Source organism: Erinaceus europaeus, chromosome 2, assembly GCF_950295315.1.
Source record: "Erinaceus europaeus chromosome 2, mEriEur2.1, whole genome shotgun sequence".
Classification (NCBI taxonomy): domain Eukaryota; kingdom Metazoa; phylum Chordata; class Mammalia; order Eulipotyphla; family Erinaceidae; genus Erinaceus; species Erinaceus europaeus.
In genome coordinates this window covers 122,403,056-122,422,827 of record NC_080163.1, presented here as the reverse complement: position 1 = coordinate 122,422,827, position 19,772 = coordinate 122,403,056, and the positions used below count along the sequence as shown (strand labels likewise).

The following is a 19,772-nucleotide window of genomic DNA, read 5'->3' as shown; positions in this document are numbered from 1 at the left end:
TATCAATTCCCATGAGAATACAGTTCAGGTAACAGGGTCCACAGTGTGTGGGCCATCTGATGCTGATTATCCTGGACAGTTTCCAGAAGGACACAGAAAAGGGACCATGGTTCATGGTCATAGAATAGACTGTTACCAGCCAGCAGTTATAAAAAATATAGAAATAAAAAAACATTCACAACAAGGTGTGTCACACCTCACTTTAAACACCTGGTTCCTCCCAGCCCTGGGAGAGGAATTCTGGCAAATAGGACGGAGTTGTGTGAATCAGTGGCTCAAGTTCACCATTAATAGTTAAGAATGCTCAGCCTGGACTCTCTGGAAAGGGACTCGGGCTCCACATGCAGCCAGCAGAAGTGGCTGAACCTGTATATGGGGAGAGAGGGGAGGGAAGGGGGGAAGGGACACACACACACACACACACACACACACACACACACACACACACCTACCTTAGTTATCTAGCTGAGACCAACAGCCAGAAACATCAACAGGCCAAGGGCTACTCGAGGTAGCTGTGCCCCTGGAATGCGGCATCATTTGATGCAGGTGGGGTCAGACTGGTCCTACTGGCAGCAACTCTCTCCCCATTGACTGATCCTCAGTGGCCAGAGGAGGTGTTTTCTGCCTGATTAAGTGATTACCACCTTCTGACCTGAGCTGAGTTGGCTGGAAACTCAGATCCTGGAGGAGCAATTTCTAGGACAAGCAGCACAGTCCTAGGGGAGTCCAGGACTCAAAGCCACCCCACCCACCTTTCCCAGGGGCTTACCAGCTCCACCAAGAGGGTAGGGGCCACTCCACCCGCCTTGTGGAAGGCCCAGGGGAAGTTGAGCAGGCCAGCCCCCAACGCAGATTTCAGGAGAATGAAGATGGCACCTAGTGAGGACAGGCCAGAGTTGGTGGCCACTGGGAACGGCTTTTCCAAAAGGTATTGACTTCCTGGGGTCTGTCCCTCCATGGCTAGAAGCAGCAGAGAACAGGGAGGGGAAGTCTTCAGATTTCAAGTTCACAGGGTCATTTCTGGGTTGTGATACCTAACGCTTCTCCCTCAAGGTCCCCAAGTACCAGTTACCTCTTCCTGAGACCTTTCTCAAAAACCCACTGGTCTGTGACTTCTGGTCTTCACTCCTTTCCCTACTGTCTCCCTCGCCTTCTTTTTGCCCATTTTTGACACCACAATCTCCAACTAAACCTCTACACAGACAGCTCCTCCAACAGTTCTTACCATCAAATCTAACTTCAAGGCAAGAGACCATCAGGAACTCAGGCTCCTTCCAGGTGATTTAGTTGTACTTCTTGGGATCCAAGGTAAGGGAAGACAAATAAGCCATGAATTTAAAGACCCTAGAGAGCATGTGTTGTGGTCAGGACCATCTGTGCAAAAGCTCATGGGCTCTGAGACTTCTGGTCTGAAAGGAAATAAAAGAAGTCTTAAGCCTCTCTTCTCTCCCCCAACCCAAGAGGAGGCTCCTCCCTAGGGCGGGACTTTCCCAACCACCCCCAGGGTAAGAGGTGCTCAGCTGGGAGGCATCAAGAAGGCAGACATGCCCCTGATCTCACTGCAGTGACCTGAGGTCAGTCTCTTCATTGCCCTCTCCCTGGGATGTGCAAAAAGTTAAGAGCAAAAAGAGGTTCACCCACCTTGAAAGGGCTGAGTTTCTTTAAAATGCAGGTAAATCATCTGCACATCTAGTTAGAGAGAGGATTCAAATCCATTTCCCCTTGGACGGAGATGAGATGCCACATTTCTCACAAGTTCTAGGTAGACTGGTGCTTCTGGTCCCTGGACTCCTATCATTAGCTCAGATGTCAGAGTACAGGAAACATTCTCATTCTGGAAAAATAGTCCTGCAATAGTCAGATCTTGAATTCAAACCTGAACCTATTACTCCTGCCACCCAACCAAGTACCAAACCCTCGAGGGCATGTTAAATCACATGGTGTTTGACTCAATGGGCCTGTCTGGGTCTGAGAATCTGTACAGCTATTTCCAGGTGAGGTGGGTGTCTCCTGTTTCAGGGACTCCAGAGTGTTCTGTTGCTTAAAATGGAGCATTGTCAATGCCAGAGCTTCAGCCTAAGTTCTCCTATGTCTGACCCCAGGTGAATACCACAGGCTCCTCCTCACAGTGTGTTTCTAAGGGTCTCAATCCTTAGTGTTATTTCCTTGCCAGGACAGTTTACTGTTTATATTTTCAAGGCTCTGCACAGCAGATGGTCAGTCGATCAGTGCTTGACCTGCTGCCTGGCCTCAACACCAGAGGGAGGAGGACAGCCAGTCAAATCTAGCTTGAAGATAGAAAGGGCTCTCTGTGAACCACTCCTCGCAGTAAGTGCTGGACCTGTTGTTGAGTCCTCACAGGGGGTGTCACCATCTGAAGCAAGGACTGGACTCTGCTAGGCAGAGATGGTGGCTGAGAATGTCATTGCTCACAAGTGACATAGTGACTTTAAAAAAAAAAAAATTAACATGAGAGAAGAGAGAAAATCAGAACATCATTCTGGCATGTGATGGTAGGGACTGAATGTGGGACCTCATGCTTGAGAGCCCAATATCTTATCCACTGCACCATTTCCCAGACCATTACACTGGCATTCTTGCAAACCTGATTGTCACCGTCCTTCCCACAACCCCCCGCCCCAACTCAGTGTCGAGAGTTGAAGTCCTGAATGAAGAAAGTTTTCACTGAATGAATGAATTCCATTCAATTGGGGGAATCTGTTCATTTCACTGAATGAATGAATTTATGAACAGATGAAGAGATGACTGTGAGGGCAGACTCCTGGAAAGAGAAAGGAACTTGTGAGGGTTACCCACATACAAGACTTTCAGCTGTTATAACAAACTGAGGGGCCTAACAGACATTTCTCTCACAGCTCTGGAGGCCTGAAGTCTGAAGTGTCACATGTCCACTCCAAGACTCTGAAGGGGGATCTTTATTGTTTTTTTTTAATATTTATTTATTTATTGGATAGACACAGCCAGAAATTGAAAAGGAAGGGGGTGACAGAGAACGGGAGAAACAGAGAGACACCTGCAGCACTGCTTCACCACTCACAAAGCTTTCCCCCTACTGGTAGGGGCTGGGGGCTCGAACCCGGGTCCTTGTACATTTTAACAGGTGTGCTCAACCAGGTGTGCCACCACCTAGCTCCAATAGTTCCTTCCTGGTTCTGAATTCAGCTCCTCAGGGACCCAGAGGCTACCACTAAGCACACTACACCCTCACCTCCTGCATACAGGGTCCTGGGGATCCAGAAAGGACAAACTGAGGAGACGGACACCAAGTAACTATCTACTGGAAGGGACCCAGAACTCTAAGAGAACAGGAGAAGCTTCCCAGAGGACAGGTGCTGGGGGCTGAGACTTTGAGGTACCTTTGGTGAAGGGTAGGGTGGGGGATTCAGGTACCCCAGTATGAAGGCTCCAAAGTTAAGCATCCCCCAACCCCAGCCCCCACCCCAGGAAAGCCTCATGTGTGTCACAGAGCCTAAGCCCCACCTCTTCCTCATGGATTCCAGGTACCGACTGAGGTTGTCAAGCCCTGCAGAGACCCCAAGTGTACAGTAACCTGGCAGGTGGAGGGACACACTGTCCAGGTTCATGTCTTCCCCCTCAAGGGACCAAATCACCTCTTTTCTCCTCTGGATAAGAAGATAGAATCCCAAGGCAGATTTGTACTTCTTAATCTGGGCCCCTCCCTCCCTGTCCCTGCCAGAGTCCCTCATTAGCTACCCATTAATGCGCATGACTTAGAAATTGGCCACTGGGCTATGAAATTCCATTCAGTGGCAAAACCTCTTAAATCTGCCTGCCTTTGATGTCGACACCCCAAGCAGGGGTGACCTTTCAAAGCTGTGCCTGCAGGGCCCCAGCTGGGTGGACTGCCCTGAGGAGGGAGGAGGGGGGCAGTGTGTGGCACAGGGGGTTGCAGTGGACAAGGCACAGGCTCCTATGCTGAGTCTTGCCTCTCAGGGGAGAGCAGGGGGGAGGGAGGACTCCACACCAAAGCAAGAATGGGTCCCTTCAAAGCAGCAGACTGATCCACAGACTATACACATATCTGCCCTGTGAAGTGACCTAGCACTGACGATGACTGACAAAAACAGTGCTTGCTCTGTGTCAGGCGTGAGGCCTAATACACCATGGTCAATGACACTCCACAAGCAGGAAGCCAATGGGCTACAAGTGTACGTACACCATGCAGACTGAGTCTAGCACCAGTGCTGGGCTTCAGCACATGTGCCCGTGATGGTGCCATCCTCTCTAGGGTGGCCCCAGGTATCTCACTACTCATCAAAAAGGCCCCACAGTTCACTTCTCCCCAGAGACTCAATCCTATTAAAGTCCATCACTGAGATGCCTCTCTAGCAGTCTCCCCCTCTCCTCCTTCTTCCCCTTCCTCCTCCCACAACTCTCCCCAGGCCACTCCTCCAGGCATCATCCTCTTAACACTGTCCCCTTAAGAGTGAAGCAGATGAGGACAGCATGGTGAATCTTTAAACAAGTACAAATGGAAACACCTTATGATCCAGCAATTCCACTCCTAGGCATTTACCCAAAAGATATAGTAACACTGATTTGAAGGGATATATGTACCCCTATGTCCATAGTGCCTTTATTTACAATAGCAAAAACCTGGAAACAACCAAAATGCCCCTCGACAGATGACTGGATAAAAAAGTTATGGGACATATACTCAATGGAGTATTACTCAGCAATAAGAAAGGTATTGTGTCCTTTGGGATAAAGTGGATGGAACTGGAGATTATGCTTAGTGAAGCAAGTAAGGAGGAAAAGGACAACTATAGAATGGTTTTCACTCATATGCAGAATATAGAGAACTGAACATATGAATGTGGAAAAAAAGTTAACTTATATCTAAGACCGTGGGAGAACTATAGTGGTAATCTACAGAGGTTGGGATGAGGACTTAGACCTTTGGCGATAGGAATGATGAGGAAATAATATTTATAATGATATTATCCATAATATTCCTCAGTATTAGTTGTATTTTAGCAGTGATTTTTGAAACATAAAAACTATGAGTAAAAGACAAACTTGAAATAGTGCAAAAATAATTTTTGCTTGTAATAGGTTTTTTTTGGTAATAAAAAATTAAACTAGCAATAAGATAAAATTTAGAATGTGGGGAGTTGGGTACTAGCGCAGTGGGTTAAGCGCACACATAGCGTGAAGCACAAGGACCAGCATAAGGGTCCCGGTTTGAGCCCCCAGTTCCCCACCTGCAGGGGAGTCGCTTCACAGGCAGTGAAGCAGGTCTGCAGGTGTCTATCTTTCTCTCCCCCTCTGTTTTCCCCTCCTCTTTCCATTTCTCTCTGTCCTATCTAACAATGACAACAGTAATAACTACAACAACAATAAAAACAAGGGCAACAAAAGGGAAAATAAATACAATTTTTAAAAAAAGGTTCAAAAATTAGAATGTACTGCTAACTGTAAATACTCCAGGTATTTAAGACAACATAATTGTGTGGTTAAAATTTTCTTGCAAAAACTGTAGTCTTTGTAAACCTTCTGAGTGGTTGACTGTATTTAATTGTGACTTTAGGAAGCAACTGTTTACTACCTACTGCAAAGAGTATGTGAGCTATGTCATTCTGAAGGTAACAAAAGAATGAAATAGATTCAATCAGATAGAAATAAAGTAGCATTGCTGTTAAATGTTTATTTAAATGGGCTTAAGAAAATATATCAGGTATTTCTCTAGTAGACTGGTATCTGGCAAAACATAAATCATAGATTAACATGTAATTTCAGTGACATGGTCCAAGAATCAAAAGGTGTGATTTCAAGTAGAAGTTAACTCCAATGTGCAGGCGATCATAGGATACCCAAAGATCATTGCTTTTGCCCTTAGAAGAAAGACAGGCCCTACATATTACAGTCACTCAGGACACCATGGTGAAGAGACTTGGATGGGTATACCAGCATCTATCAGGGGGAGATAAGGAAATGTACTCAAGGACTGTCCTGTAAACCATTATTTCCCCAGTAAAAGTGATTTGTAAAAGAAACAAACAAAACAACCATTTGAAAAAAACCACAAAAAAATATATAAGTATTTTCAATTATCTCGAGGGCATCTAATAATTGTTTCCCCTTAAACTACTTGAACAACCAGCATTTTCCCCTCACAAACATACATTTGGTTCTTATGTAAGTTAATTTGTTTTTGGAGAGTAATTCATACTTAGACATCAAACCTACTTAGTAAAGCTGTTTGCTGTGAAAACTTATATTGAGACTCTAGTTTATGTTCTCAAACTGATAGAATCTAGCAATTATTTTTTAAAACCTATTTCATAGAGGTCTAATGTTTCTGTGATTGTGGGAAGGATTACATAAGAAGGGTAAGAATCTCAGTCCAGTCTATGCTGAACTCCAAATCAACTTTTTATCTAAACATAGAACTAAAAAACAAAACCTTTAAATATGCCAAGTTAAAGTAGTAAGTAGAGGAAGAGTGACTGCAGTATATGAAAACATGTATTTTTATTTTTGTATGCATAGAAATGTAAATGGAAAATATGATTAAAAGTCTGAGTTAAACATCTGGTTTTGAATTTATCTAGTATTAAATTTTGGGTCTAAATCTCCATATATGTGACAAAGATGGATAACTTTTTTTTTTTTTATTTCATTAGTGGCTTAATATTGATCCACAAAATTATAAGACAACGGGCAAAATTCCACACCACTATAGCAGCCCTCCCAAGGCCACAGGCATGGGCTACCATCTCCATAACTATCAAATTTTATATGTATCCCTCCCCCCTTTTTAAATGGTCCTGTCTTCCCTTCCAAGCCACACCTATACCCAACTACCACCTCCAAATGTCCCCTCCCTTTTCCTTTTCTCTCTCCAGGTCCTGATGGAGTTGGGAGTTTAGACCTCTCTGGTCATCCTCCCCTATCATTTCTAGAGCTGGAAGTATGAACCAAAATTTTGGGGGTTGCAGAAGATGTGAGTTCTGGCCTCTGTAATTGCTTCTCTGCTGGAGATGGGCATTGACAAGTCAATCCATACCACCACCACCTCCCCCCCCCCCCCAGCTTATTTTTGTCTTTCCCTGGTGGGATAGGGCTCTGGGACACACTGGTGAGGTTATCTGCCCAGGGAAGTCAGGATGGCATCATGGTAGCAACTTGGTAAAGTGGTAAGATATAAAGCAAGATAAAATGATTATTAACCAGGAACCAAAAAGCAGGAATAGAACAAATGAGAATAGGGATCCTAGGGTGGAAAGAAGCTAGGAAGTCTACTTCAGGTTCTCAGGAGCCCATGACTTTTTTAGTTTTGGCTTGAGTTTGATAGCTAACATGGAGTTGACAAAAATACTGTCTGGGAAGATGGTGTCAAGAATTGAGAACAGGGCTAGAAAGTTGGATTAGGGAAGAGTAGCTCCCAAACTTGAAAAAATTCTATGAATAAAATTAACTGTTTACCCCATCTATCTGACCTAGAGTCCACATATATTCATATTTAGCACAGGGGCCTGTGTAACCTCTGAGTCCCTGTCAGTCTGAGCTCACAGTTCATGGTCACAGGTGGGAACATTCTAGGCTGTATTTATTTCAGGACCAGGATGATTAGATAACCTGAATTATTTCTACCAAGAGGATAAAAATTTTTGAATGAAATTGACACCAATGCTCATATATTGGATTTGTTCTTTGAGAATTGTATCAACTATTATATCAGCTATGTGTATGCAAAAACCAGGACTTTCACCTATTCATTTGTTTTTTTGTTTATATATATTTAAATATTTATTTATTCCCTTTTGTTGCCCTTGTTTTTTGTTGTAGTTGTTATTGATGTCGTTGTTGGGTAGGACAGAGAGAAATGGAGAGAGGAGGGGAAGACAGAGGGGGGGAGAGAAAGACACCTGCAGACCTGCTTCACCACCTGTGAAGCTACTCCCCTGGAGGTGGGGAGCCAGGGGCTTGAACCAGGATCCTTACGCCAGTCCTTGCGCTTTATCTTTTCCATATTATTCCACAATTTAAAAAAAAGCAGTTTCTTCATAATTGGCAGCTTAATGAATCACCAAATTTACAATTGTGTCTGAAAAATTCATTACACACATGAAAAAAGAGAGAGAGTAAAGGAGACCTGGGACATCACACTTATACCAGGTTCCAACCCTACCTATAGTTCTAGCTATGATTCTGATCAGGCACTGAGCCCCTTCTTTCCTGCTTTCCAACATGAAAGGGAGTTGGTGAGGCTCCTCCATCTGGCAAATGGGTCAGACTTTATTTTATTTATTTTTAAATATTTATTTTATTTATTTATTCCCTTTTGTTGTCCTTGTTGTTTTATTGTTGTAGTTATTATTGTTGTTGTCGTTGTTGGATAGGACAGAGAGAAATGGAGAGAGGAGGGGAAGACAGAGAGGAGGAGAGAAAGATAGACACCTGCAGACCTGCTTCACCGCCTGTGAAGCGACTCCCCTGCAGGTGGGGAGCCAGGGTTCGAACCGGGATCCTTATGCCAGTCCTTGTGCTTTGCGCCACCTGCGCTTAACCCGCTACACTACTCCCTGGGTCAGACTTTAAATAGGAGCCAGGCACATAGTTCCTACTAGAACCCATCTCAAGAACAGACAGAAAGTAATTCTCTTTCTTTATAGATATCATCTGTTAACACAACTCCTCACACTACTGCCAGTCCCTGGCACACCTCACCACACACCCTCCTCTGTGTTCCTAGGCTTTAGGAGCTGCCAAGAAGACAACCTTTATGTGGTTACACTGAGTGTCACCTTACTCAATTATCCCCCAGCCAGGTTCCTTTCTTGGTGCAACAGTATCCAAAGACCTCTAAAAGTCTCAGTATCTTAGCAGCTTTCTTTTGTTCCTAACTTGACTTCAGTGTCCAATCTCTCTCCCTCCCCCACTGTCTCTCATATTATCTTTATTTATTGAGTAGAGACAGTCAGAAATTGAGTGGGAAGGGGGTGACAGAAAGGAAGAGACAAGAGAGACACCTGCAGCATTGCTTCACCATTTGCACATCTTTCCCCCTGAAGGTGGAGACTGGGGGCTTGAACCCGGATCCTTGCACATTTTAACATGTGCACTCAACCAGGTGTGCCACTACCCAGCCCCTGAATGTTCAATCTATTTTCTCCTGTCCCAGCTACATAACCTTAAAAATGCCCAAGCCAGCAGCCTAAGAGCTGATGCAGTGAGTAAAGCATTGGACTTTCAAGCAGGAGGTCCTAAATTCAATCCCTGGCAGCACATGTGATCCCAGAATGGTGCATTGGTTCCCTCTCTCACTGATAAATCTATATTTAAAAAAGGGCCCAAACCCAAAGTGTACATGGTGTTCACCAGAAACTGTTGAGCAAGTCCCAATTACCTACATTGGCTTAACACCAGCAACCCTGTCACAGGAAAGAGGGGAGCAGAGAAGCCAGTACTGAAGGCAAGGCTCATACAGGTAAAGGACCTTCTCAGCAGGTAGAAATAGCAGAAATTCGCCCAGGTCCAAGTTTCAGCTTTTATGGAGCAAAGTCCCCAAAGACACAGAAGAATCCCAAGTCATAGCCAGCATGGAGACCAAGTGCTCCATTTTCATCTCTATGGTATAGAACTTCATGCTGCAATCACACTGTCTGCAATAGGAGAATGGCCTTATGAAAGAATTGGGAACAATTTCCCTTATTTACAAAATTTGATTCATTTGCCAACATTAAAACTAGGAGATTTCAGACACTCCATATTTTAGAATTTTCTTTAAAAAAAAAAAAGGGGGAGTCAGGCGGTAGCGCAGCGGGTTAAGCGCATGTGGTACAAAGCGCAAGACTGGCATAAGGATCCCAGTTCGAGCCTCCGGCTGGCTCCCCACCTGCAGGGGATTCACTTCACAGGCAGTGAAGCAGGTCTGCAGGTGTCTATCCTTCTCTCCCCTTCTCTGTCTTCCCCTCCTCTCTCCATTTCTCTCTGTCCTAACAACGATATCAATAACAACAATAATAACTACAACAATAAAAACAAGGGTGACAAAAAGGAAATAAATAAATACTTAAAAAAAAAAAAAAGACTTGTTCACTACTGCACCACGGCAGGGGAGTTAGCATAATGGTTATGCAAAACGACTGTCATGCCTGAAGCTTCCAAGTCCCAGGTTCAATCCTAGCACCATCATAAACCTGAACTGAGCAGTGATCTGGTCTCTGTCTCTCTGTATCTTTTCTCAACAAATAAACTACTGTGCCAAAGCCCACTAGAGGGAGGAAGAATGGAAGAGGGTGGAGAAGTCCTGGTACAAGATGGTGAAAAAAGGATTTAATTTGGGTCATGGAAGTGTCTCACAGACACCTATCATGAGAAGATGAGACACTGTACTCATGTGTCAATGACTGTACTATAAACAACTATGCCTTGCCCCCTAAAATAATTTTTGGGAAAAAAAATAATATTTTCCATTCATGACACAGTCCCAAGTCCCAGGCCCCTGGTCCCCTACCTGCTGTCATTTCCTTGTAGGACTCTGTGACTGGGCACTGATACACTTGGTTCCTTGCTCATCTTTTTTTCTCTCTTTTTTTGCCCTTGTTGTTTCATTGTTGTTATTATTATTATTGTTATTGATGTCATTGTTGTTAGGACAGAGAGAAATGGAGACAGGAGGGGAAGACAGATGGGGGAGAGAAAGACAGACACCTGCAGACCTGCTTCAACGCCTGTGAAGCGACTCCCCTACAAGTGGGGAGCTGGGGGCTCGAACTGGTATCCTTATGCTGGTCCTTGCACTTTGCGCCATGTGCGCTGAACCTGCTGAGCTACTGCCTGACTCCCCTTGCTCATCTTTTGAGGAGAGGAGGCTGCTCTATCCCTGAATACTTACATTCTAAGGGCTGCTTGTGATGGTAAACCCTTGAAGGGGCTTCAGCAAGCCTTTCTGAGTTTTCAAAGCAACAGCAGCCACAGAGTGTGATGAGAAGCTTCCAGGTCACCAACATGCTCTGCCAAGGACAATGCCTGGATTTTATCAGCACCCTGGTCCCACTTGGTCTCTGTCCTCCTCCGCAATAAGTCCTACCTGCGATATGAAGGCTGAGGTTTGACCCGTTGGCAAACAGATAATAAATCAGTCATGTGGGGACTCAAATTGAATAGGCCTTGGAGTGGGCAGTGGCTTCTGAGATATATATAGCACCTAACAAATAAGATGAATTTCATTAAATTAAAGACTTTCATGTATCAGGATACCACCAAGAAAATGACTAACAAAAAAAAAATTTTTCAAGTCAAAATCTTGACAAAGGCCTTGTATCTAGAGTATATAAGGAATTCTTATAATTCAATAGAAAAAAATAATTGAATTTAAAAAAAGTGAACCAAAGACTTAACAGACATTTCTGTGAAGACATTTCTGTGTACAAATAGCCAACAAGCATATGAAAAATGTGCTCAATGTTATCTTGAAAATTTAAATCAAAGTCACTATGAGATATCATTTTATACCTACTAGGATGCCAGAATAAAGAAGTGCCTGACAAGTGTTAGTAAGGATGTAGCCTCAAAAGGTTACAGACAGAGTTACAAGATGTTACTACTAGGTACATACCTAACAGAAATGCAACCTTGGTACTGAGGAGGTGGTTAGCAATAGAGTACATGCCTTCTATGTGTGAGGCCCTGTGTACCAGCTGTAGGCACCTTGGACTATACTACAGACCAGAAATGAAAATCTTTGTCTAGAGAGAGATTTGTATGTGAATACTGCAGTACAATTCACGAGCCTAAAAGTGAAAATAGCTGTGGTCCGGGAAGATAGCACAGTGGATAAAACATTGGACTCTCAAGCATGAGGTCCCAAGTTCAATCACCAGCAGCACATATACCAGAGTGATATCTGGTTCTTTCTTTCTCTTCCAATTTTTCTAATAAGTAAATAAATAATTTTTTTAAAAAAGTGAAAATAGCTAAAGCCCATCAACTGAGAAACAGATAAAAGAAAAATTAGTTGTATGGATCTATCCATATAATGAACTGTTCACACAAAAAGAACAAAGTGATGACAGATGCTATAAAATGGATGAGTCTTGAGAAGATGCTATGCGAAAGAGGTCACAGAAGGCCATGTATTGTGTGACTCCATTTATCTGAAATGCTAGACTCCGGAGAGATAACAAGTTAGTGGTTGCCAAGGCTGAGGGGGAGGGAGTAGAGGATGATGATTTTCACTTCAAAATAGTAAAATTTATAGGGTAAGTTATATCTAAAAGAAAAGTTAACAGGTTGATTCAGAACCTGTTCCAGGGTGTCACTGAAGAGAATTAGGACAGGTGGAAAAAAAGCCCATTACACCATTTTCATTAGCTTGATACAGGTAATGCGTATTTATTGAAAATTTTCTTCACCGACAATGGTGAAATCAAGACCCCAAATTACAAAACATGATGGCAGTTGATACTTATAAAAATAAAGCAAGGTCTATGTTTCACAGATTTGTGCAAGTTTCCTTCAAATCTCAGTTTGTCCTTTCATCAAAAAGGAGATCATGGAATCTGTGTTATTCCTCATGATTTAATAATAAAAAGCTGCATTCCACTGACAAAAAAAAAAAAAAAAATCCTTGCTTCCAAACAGTATAAGTCTTTAAAGTGACTTTCCCCAACAATAAATATAGAAAATAGCTTTTAATGAGCACATATAGCTTGGTCAGTTGTTTCGATTGCTTGAACAGGATGACCTTCCTCCCAGGTCAGAGGGGCTGATACTCAAAGTTCTCCTGCATCTTTGGTACATGTATCAAGGCAGAGGGAGTTTGACTTCATGCTCATCACTGAGTCCCTCTTGCAGGTCCCTGGCCATGGGATATAAGATGGACACTGAGCTTTAGAAGAGACTCTAAGAAGCCACAACTCAAGACCTGAGCCCTTTTAAGCAGAGGTCTCCTGAAATGTCTTGGTTCCGTCAGACCACCACTGACCACCCATGAAGCTTTTTCTGGGTCACACGGTCAATCAGATGATGGTCACACTGAAGGAGTCTTTAGGGGGTGAACCTGCTGCATGAGCTGTGGACGTTTCACCCTGGGCTTCCTCCGCTTCGGCCTGCTCTTGGCCTTGTTGATTTGTACCACAAAGAAAGCCAGGACTACCATGGCTCCCAGAAAGGCAAAGACGGGGATGGTCTGGCCCACCTCCTGGTTGTAGCGGCCTGGCATGATCCCTGCAGGAAGACAGTGAAGGATGATCAGTAACGCCACTGGGTTGAACACACGACTTCTCTCACCACAGATTCATCAGAAAAGGAAATGCTGATTAGCTTCATTAGCTGGGTGTGCAAGGCAAAGACATCCTTAGGCTGTCAATAAAGAACACGAGTGCTGCTCTTCTCAGATTAGTGCGTACTCGTGTCCCTTCTACTCCTCCTCCCTATGCTTACCTCAAAGGCCAGCACTAGCCTCTTTTCAGTCACCATCTACATGAGGGGCCAGGGCTAATTTATGTTTCCCTAAAAACAATGGAAGATGGGTAACTCTAGACGCTGAAGGGGTTGGGATGCTGAAGTGATACTAGCTGAGTTGGGAAAAGAGGGAGGCCAGGCAGGGAGTTAAGACAGCAGCCACACACCTATCATTTGCTGAAAGCCTGCAAGGATGGACTGGTGGTAGAAACCGAGAGTGGCCACAGGACCCTTAGTTATGCTGCTGGTCTGACTCTCAATCTAAGCATTGGTGGGGTTCCAGAAAGATCTGATGGGACAGGATGGGTGGATCCCCTGACCTGCAGGCAAGCCTCAGTGTTTAGTGTCACCACACCAAGTTCTCAGGGTGGGACCATATGGGATCCTCCCTAATCCTCCATTTATGGTCAGCTTCTAGGCCATGGGTAAACAGTGGGAGCCAGAAACTCTTGGAGGAGCACAGGAACTAGCACACAGAATGAGCTGTCTCTGCGGGACTAACCTGGTATCAATCTTCACAGGTGAGGTAGAACCTGCCCAAGATAGTCTGATCTGGCTGAAAGCCACTACCTGTGGAGTGGACATTTTACATTACTTGGGGTGAGGGGACAGAATGAGGCCATCTATGGAGCTCACACCTGTATTTAATGGAGAACCCTAGTCCAGAGAGCCCAACCTGGATCAGCCAGGACAAAGAAACAGAGACCTCAGTGCTGAGTGCTCAGCTATACTGTCACCACAGCCACAGCTGGGACCAAACCTAGCAGACAGTGGATATCCCTTGAGGTATGTAATATATTATACACTGCTTGCAGAACTTTTAATAAGAATATGCAAGTCACTCTGCTGGGAAGATTTAAGTGAAACACCAGGACATTAAATAAATAAATAAAATATGAGAACTTTTGTGGAATTTTCTGAGACACAGTGTGCTACTTTGTACTGCTTTGTATTTAGCCATTTGTAAAACAAACAACCCCAGGACCACCATGGTCACAGGAAGGTCAAGCAGGGAGTGGTCTGGCCCACCTTCTGGTGAGGCAGGGGACTACTATGTCAAAGAATTCAAAGTGCTCAGGGTTTGGCAAACAACAAAGCACTCAAGAACTGACCTCCAGGAATATCCCAAGCACCACTTTCTCCAGGAGACAAGGGTCTCACTTGAGGGCGATTCGATCGAAAGTTGGGTAACACCACTTTGTCCAGGTCAATGGAGAGTAGCTTCTGATGTTTCCAAAGATTACTTCAGGAAAATGGGTTAAAACAAAATGTAAATAAGCATATACAACTAGCCTAGAAAGCTTAGCCAATATCTAAGCGTAATGAATCAGTTTATGGAGAAAAGTGAAACTCTGTCCCCTCTGGATACCTGCCTAAATGCAAACATGTGACAACTCAGCAACTTCCAGGTTTCAACACAGAAAGTTTAAAATCAAATGTGACTGAATTTTAACATTTTGAATTGGGCCTAGTTCTGTGGGTTTCTAATGTGTTTTCTGTTAACTTTTTACACAGGAAACCACACATGAAACTCTGAAAAGGTTGGCAGACAGCAGGAGCTGGAGCTGGGGAAGAGGATATGGCTGGAGTCCAGGAAGGCAAGTCTATTCTGAGGAAAGCAGTAGCGAGGTGGCTACACAGGTGTATGTCAGGGACAGAACCATCAGGAGCGAGGATAAGACAAAAAACAGTGAAGTACTGAGAGGAAACTCCCTGGTAAGCAGTTGTTTTGCCTGCTGAGCCAAGAGAAACAGTATGTATACATTTTATACAATGTATAGCTTGTACCCATCACAGTGGCACTATTACATCTCTGAAGACTTTGTTCAGACCAATATAACTCATATCTGAAGAACAGAGAGCAGTTTGCATACTGAGAAACATAGGACATGGTCTGGGAAGGCATCTAACTTGAAAAAAACCATGCAGAATGAAAACCAAAACACTTCCTGGTGGAAGTGCAGCAAAGCAATAAATTAAGTGTGCAAATTATGGATTCCCATTTCTTTGTATTTAGAAATTGCTGGTATATCTCTTACTGTAACCAAATAAAAGCAAAGATTTCAGGTATATTAACAGAGGCCAGGAGATAGCTCAACTAGTAGAGTACACACTTTGCAATGAGTGAGAACTAAGGTTCAAGCCCAGAGCACCACATGGGAGCACCATGCAGAACACTAGGGAAAACGGCATGAGTGGTGGAGTGATACTGTGATATCTCTCCTTCTGTCTGTCTGATTTATTTATTTTTTTTAAATACCAGAGCACTGCTCAGCTCTGGCTTATGGTAGCGGCAGGGGGGGAATTGAACCTGGGTCCTTGGAGCCTCAGGCAAGACAGTCTCTTTGCATAACCATTATGCTATCTACCACCACCCTTATCTGAAAATTTTAAGAAGTCCACCAGAAATGGAATTGCAGGCATGAGGCCCCAGCGAGGGGGAGAGGCAGTGGGAGTAAAGGTCAACAAGAGCCAGGCTAGGTCCATGAAGTGGTTCCTGTGCAAAAAGAGATAAACAGCTATCGTGTATCTCCAGCTGGGAGACTGCTTAGAAAAGGCCAGAGAGTATTATAACCAGTACTCTACGATTAAACTTTACATTACCAGTTTAATCAATTTGAAAATCAAACTGTTAAGTTTTGGAATTAGTGACATTTAAGCTATATTATTCTGTCACTGAATATATATGGAGAGGCTTTTTAATGTAGTAGGCAATATCCTTTTCTGGGTTTGATTATTTGGAGATGGCACTTTCCAGTTAAGCAACCACAGTAATGGGACACCAGCATTATCAGAGCAGGATTTTACCACATTCGGAGGGTTTGACACTTCTGATGCTTGGTACCCAGCAAAAAAACAGGAACTGAATCTTTTCAGAGAAGGCTGGAAACCTACCCTCAGTCCCAAGCCTTCTAAAGGCTAGAGTTAACACAGGTCTCAAACATTTCAGAGATTTAAAGTATGTTTAGATTTAGTTCTCTGCAGAATGAAAATCATTTCTACAGGGTGTGAAATGTGAGATAAAGGTAGATGCTGGCGGTTGTATAAAGAAGGAATCACTGAGTGACAGGGAACTTCAGATTTTACGTGCTGCACACTATCAGCTTCCTTGGCAGGCCATGATGGATTATTTGATGCAGACGTGCTGATACCAAGGTCCTTGTCAGCTGTTTCTCAAAAGCCAGAATAGCAATGTGGAGTATCACTGGTTTCTGGAACTTTAGACAATGCCAAATGTATACTGAATATGAATTGCTGACCATGGTTGGAATTAAAGTTGGGTGAACAACAGAATAATGGTAGGTTATAAATAAATGGAACATACAAATGGAAGTTGATCAGAAATTTTAATGATTAACTGAAATGATAAAATACACAGTAATTAAAGTTTCAGGAAGAAAATTGCTACTGAGAAAATAATGTGATGATTCTACAATTTCACTGAAGTTTTCTCTCAAGAGAGAAACAAGAATATTACTCTAGTACATACAGTACCAAACATATCAGATATGAAGCAGGAGCCTCAGGTACCCAAGTCCTGAGGTCTCCCAGAGGAGTTATTTCCTCAGTACTACAACTCTGCTCTTTTCTACTGGACATACCCTGAATGAAGACAAAGGCCAGTGAGTGCTTTCTGTTCACAACAGGAAAGCAAATGAAATCATAAGCCTTGCAAACACCTCCTCTTTAGAGCACACAGAGCAGACATTGAGGTTGTCTCCTGCCACACCTATACCTGTAAATATTGAGACCCAAATGGGCAATTGCCAAGTAAGAGGAGAAGAGGAGAAGAGTCCCTTACAGAGAACCTGCTGCCTGGGGGTGCACGGCAAGCCTGCTATGAGGAAGACGCAATTCAAAAAGGGACTGGGAGGGCTCCCCATAGCTATGCCCTAGACATAGCCTGCTTCACTATTTTAGGTCCTTAGATTAGAAATGCTCCTATTCTCCTCACCAGGTCAGGGTGTGGCTGTTCTAGGGCCAGAAGATGGTAAACAGAAACAGAGAGAAGAGGCAATCTGGAGACAAGGCAGGAACAAGCATATTGAGCTGGCCGCTCCACCCCAACAGAGAAGCAGAGGGAGGAGCAAGTCTTGATTCCAAAAAGCAGTGTGCAAACTGAAGGGTCCAGTTAGTGGATAGGAAAATAAAATCAGTGGTGTTGGGGCATAATACAAAGAAAGGACAGACAAGTGGACAGGGTCATAACCTGTCACCATCTGAAAATACTTAACTGGGGGAAAAAGCTCAGGTGGGGGTAACTACAGGTACAGGGATACACTCCAGCCAGAACCCAGATCTACTCAGTACTATCAGCCCCTGCCTGTGGCCTGATGCTTCCAAATCAAATCAGAGAGCACTCAACTCCCCAGCCAGAGCCAGCGCTTTTGCTCAAATGTCAGATCACAGCTTTTTTAGCAAGAATCAACCACACCCAACAAAATGCTAATCTCCCCCTACCCCAAGTACTTCTTTATGCAGTCTACATATCATCAGAGAACATGATTCTAAAGGTTAAGATAGGGGTTCACTTATTTAAATAACCATCACAAAATGCCAAGTTAGAAGACTTAATTATTTGATGATAATGATGGCAGTGAAATTCCATTCTCATTAAAAAACAAAGTACTGAATCATAAACCCAGCAGAAGAAGTGGAAAAACACAGGCAGACACTAACCTGGGAGCTGTCTCATTTAAAGGCTGTGGCTTGGCCCACGACAAGTGTGGACAGGCTGGCAGCGCTCGTGGTTCCGGGCCTCCCAGGTGGGCCTCAAGGACCTTGGAGTAGCGGCATAAGTGGTTCCCTGGGAGTAGTGACATCATGGCCAGCAGGATACAACAGCAAACCATTGTGAAGATGGGAAGGAAAGGGGAGGCTTTGTTAGTGTGTTTGCTTTCCCACAGTGGACTAACTATGCACTATTATCTGTCAGGCAGGTGTTTCTGGAGCCAGTCATCAAACCCTGGCACCACACTGAAGGTCCTGGCCACAGAGGAAGTTCCAGTGCTACATTTCCCCCACCCCCACCACCCGCAACCTCCCCACCAAAAGTGGCTTGGAACGCCGAAAATACATGAGGTCCTAATTTCACACAAAAATAAATTAATAAAATGAATGGGAGTTGGGGGCTGGGCAGTAAGTAGTGCAGTGGGTTAAGCACATATGGTACATGTGCATGGACTGGTGTAAGGAACCTGGTTCGAGCCTCCGACTCTCCATCTGCAGAGGGGTCGCTTCACTGGGGGTGAAGCAGGTTCTGCAAGTATCTACCTTTGTTTCCTCCTGTCTTCCCTTCCTCTCTCTATTCTCTGTCCTATCCAACAACAAAAGCAGCAGCAGTAACAACAACATTAACAAGGGCAACACAAATGGAAAAAAATGGCCTCCAGGAGCACTGGATTCCTAGTGCAGGCACCAAGCCCCAGTGATAACCTGGAGGCAAATAATGGTAACAATAATAATAATAAATAAATAAAGTCAATGGGGGAGGAATGGGGTAGAGAGATAGCTCCCTGGGTATATACAGCACCTGCCTTGCTATATAAGGGCACCTGCTATATAAGGGCACCTGCCTTGCTATATATGTTGCCCAGGTTTGAGCCCCAGCACAACACTGTGAAAGCTCAATTGCTGCGGTCTCTTTCTTTTAATATTTTTATTTATTTTGGATAGACAGAAAAATTGAGAGGGATGGGGGAGATAGGGAAAAAGAGAGAGACCTTCAGCTCTGCTTCACTCCTTGTGAAGCTTTCCCCCTGTAGGGAGGGACCATGGGCTTAAACCCAGGTCCCTGCAAGTACTCAACTAGGTGCACCACGACCTGGCCCCCTCTCTATTTCTTTCTACCTGAATGAAATAAGTGGGTTCAGGAAGCATACTACTGCACACGTCAGAGGCCCCAGCTCTGAAAAATAATGACAATAATAAACAATTAAGATAAAGTGAATTGAGCTCGGGTGGTGGCTCAGTGGCACTATGTGCACCTTGCATGTATGAAGTCCTGGGTCCCCATCCTTGGACTTACTGCGTAACATGGAGCTGAGGTCTGATTTCTTCTAATAAAATTAAGTTTAATTTAAAAAGTTTAAGTGACCCCACCTGCAGGGGAGTGGCTTCACAGGCGGTGGAGCAGGTCTGCAGGTGTCTTTCTCTCCTCCTCTCTGTCTTCCCTCCCTCTCTCCATTTCTCTCTGTCCTATCCAACAACGACAGCAACAATAATAACTACAACAATAAAAACAACAAGGGCAACAAAAGGGAATAAATAAATAAAATAAATATTTAAAAAAAAAAAAAAGTTTAAGTGAATTA

The 19,772-nt window shown here is 43.9% G+C and overlaps 2 protein-coding genes across 2 annotated transcripts in view; both read right to left on the bottom strand.

Moving 5' to 3' along the window:
• The window catches only part of SLC38A8 (solute carrier family 38 member 8), a 28,715-nt gene extending 27,329 nt beyond the window's left edge, over positions 1-1,386 (bottom strand). Inside the window, exons 1-2 of the mRNA XM_007528358.3 lie at positions 1,229-1,386; positions 773-963 (exon numbers count right to left, since the gene is read on the bottom strand). Of these exons, the coding sequence (XP_007528420.2) occupies positions 773-963; positions 1,229-1,259 (222 nt within the window). The 5' untranslated portion in view covers positions 1,260-1,386. The remainder of the gene's footprint in view (positions 1-772; positions 964-1,228) is intronic.
• A 10,970-nt stretch (positions 1,387-12,356) lies between these two features.
• Positions 12,357-19,772, bottom strand: part of MBTPS1 (membrane bound transcription factor peptidase, site 1) — a 56,847-nt gene continuing 49,431 nt past the window's right edge. The window contains exons 21-23 of the mRNA XM_007528357.3: positions 18,139-18,265; positions 14,571-14,701; positions 12,357-13,221 (exon numbers count right to left, since the gene is read on the bottom strand). Coding sequence (XP_007528419.1) covers positions 13,025-13,221; positions 14,571-14,701; positions 18,139-18,265 — 455 coding nt within the window. The 3' untranslated portion in view covers positions 12,357-13,024. The remainder of the gene's footprint in view (positions 13,222-14,570; positions 14,702-18,138; positions 18,266-19,772) is intronic.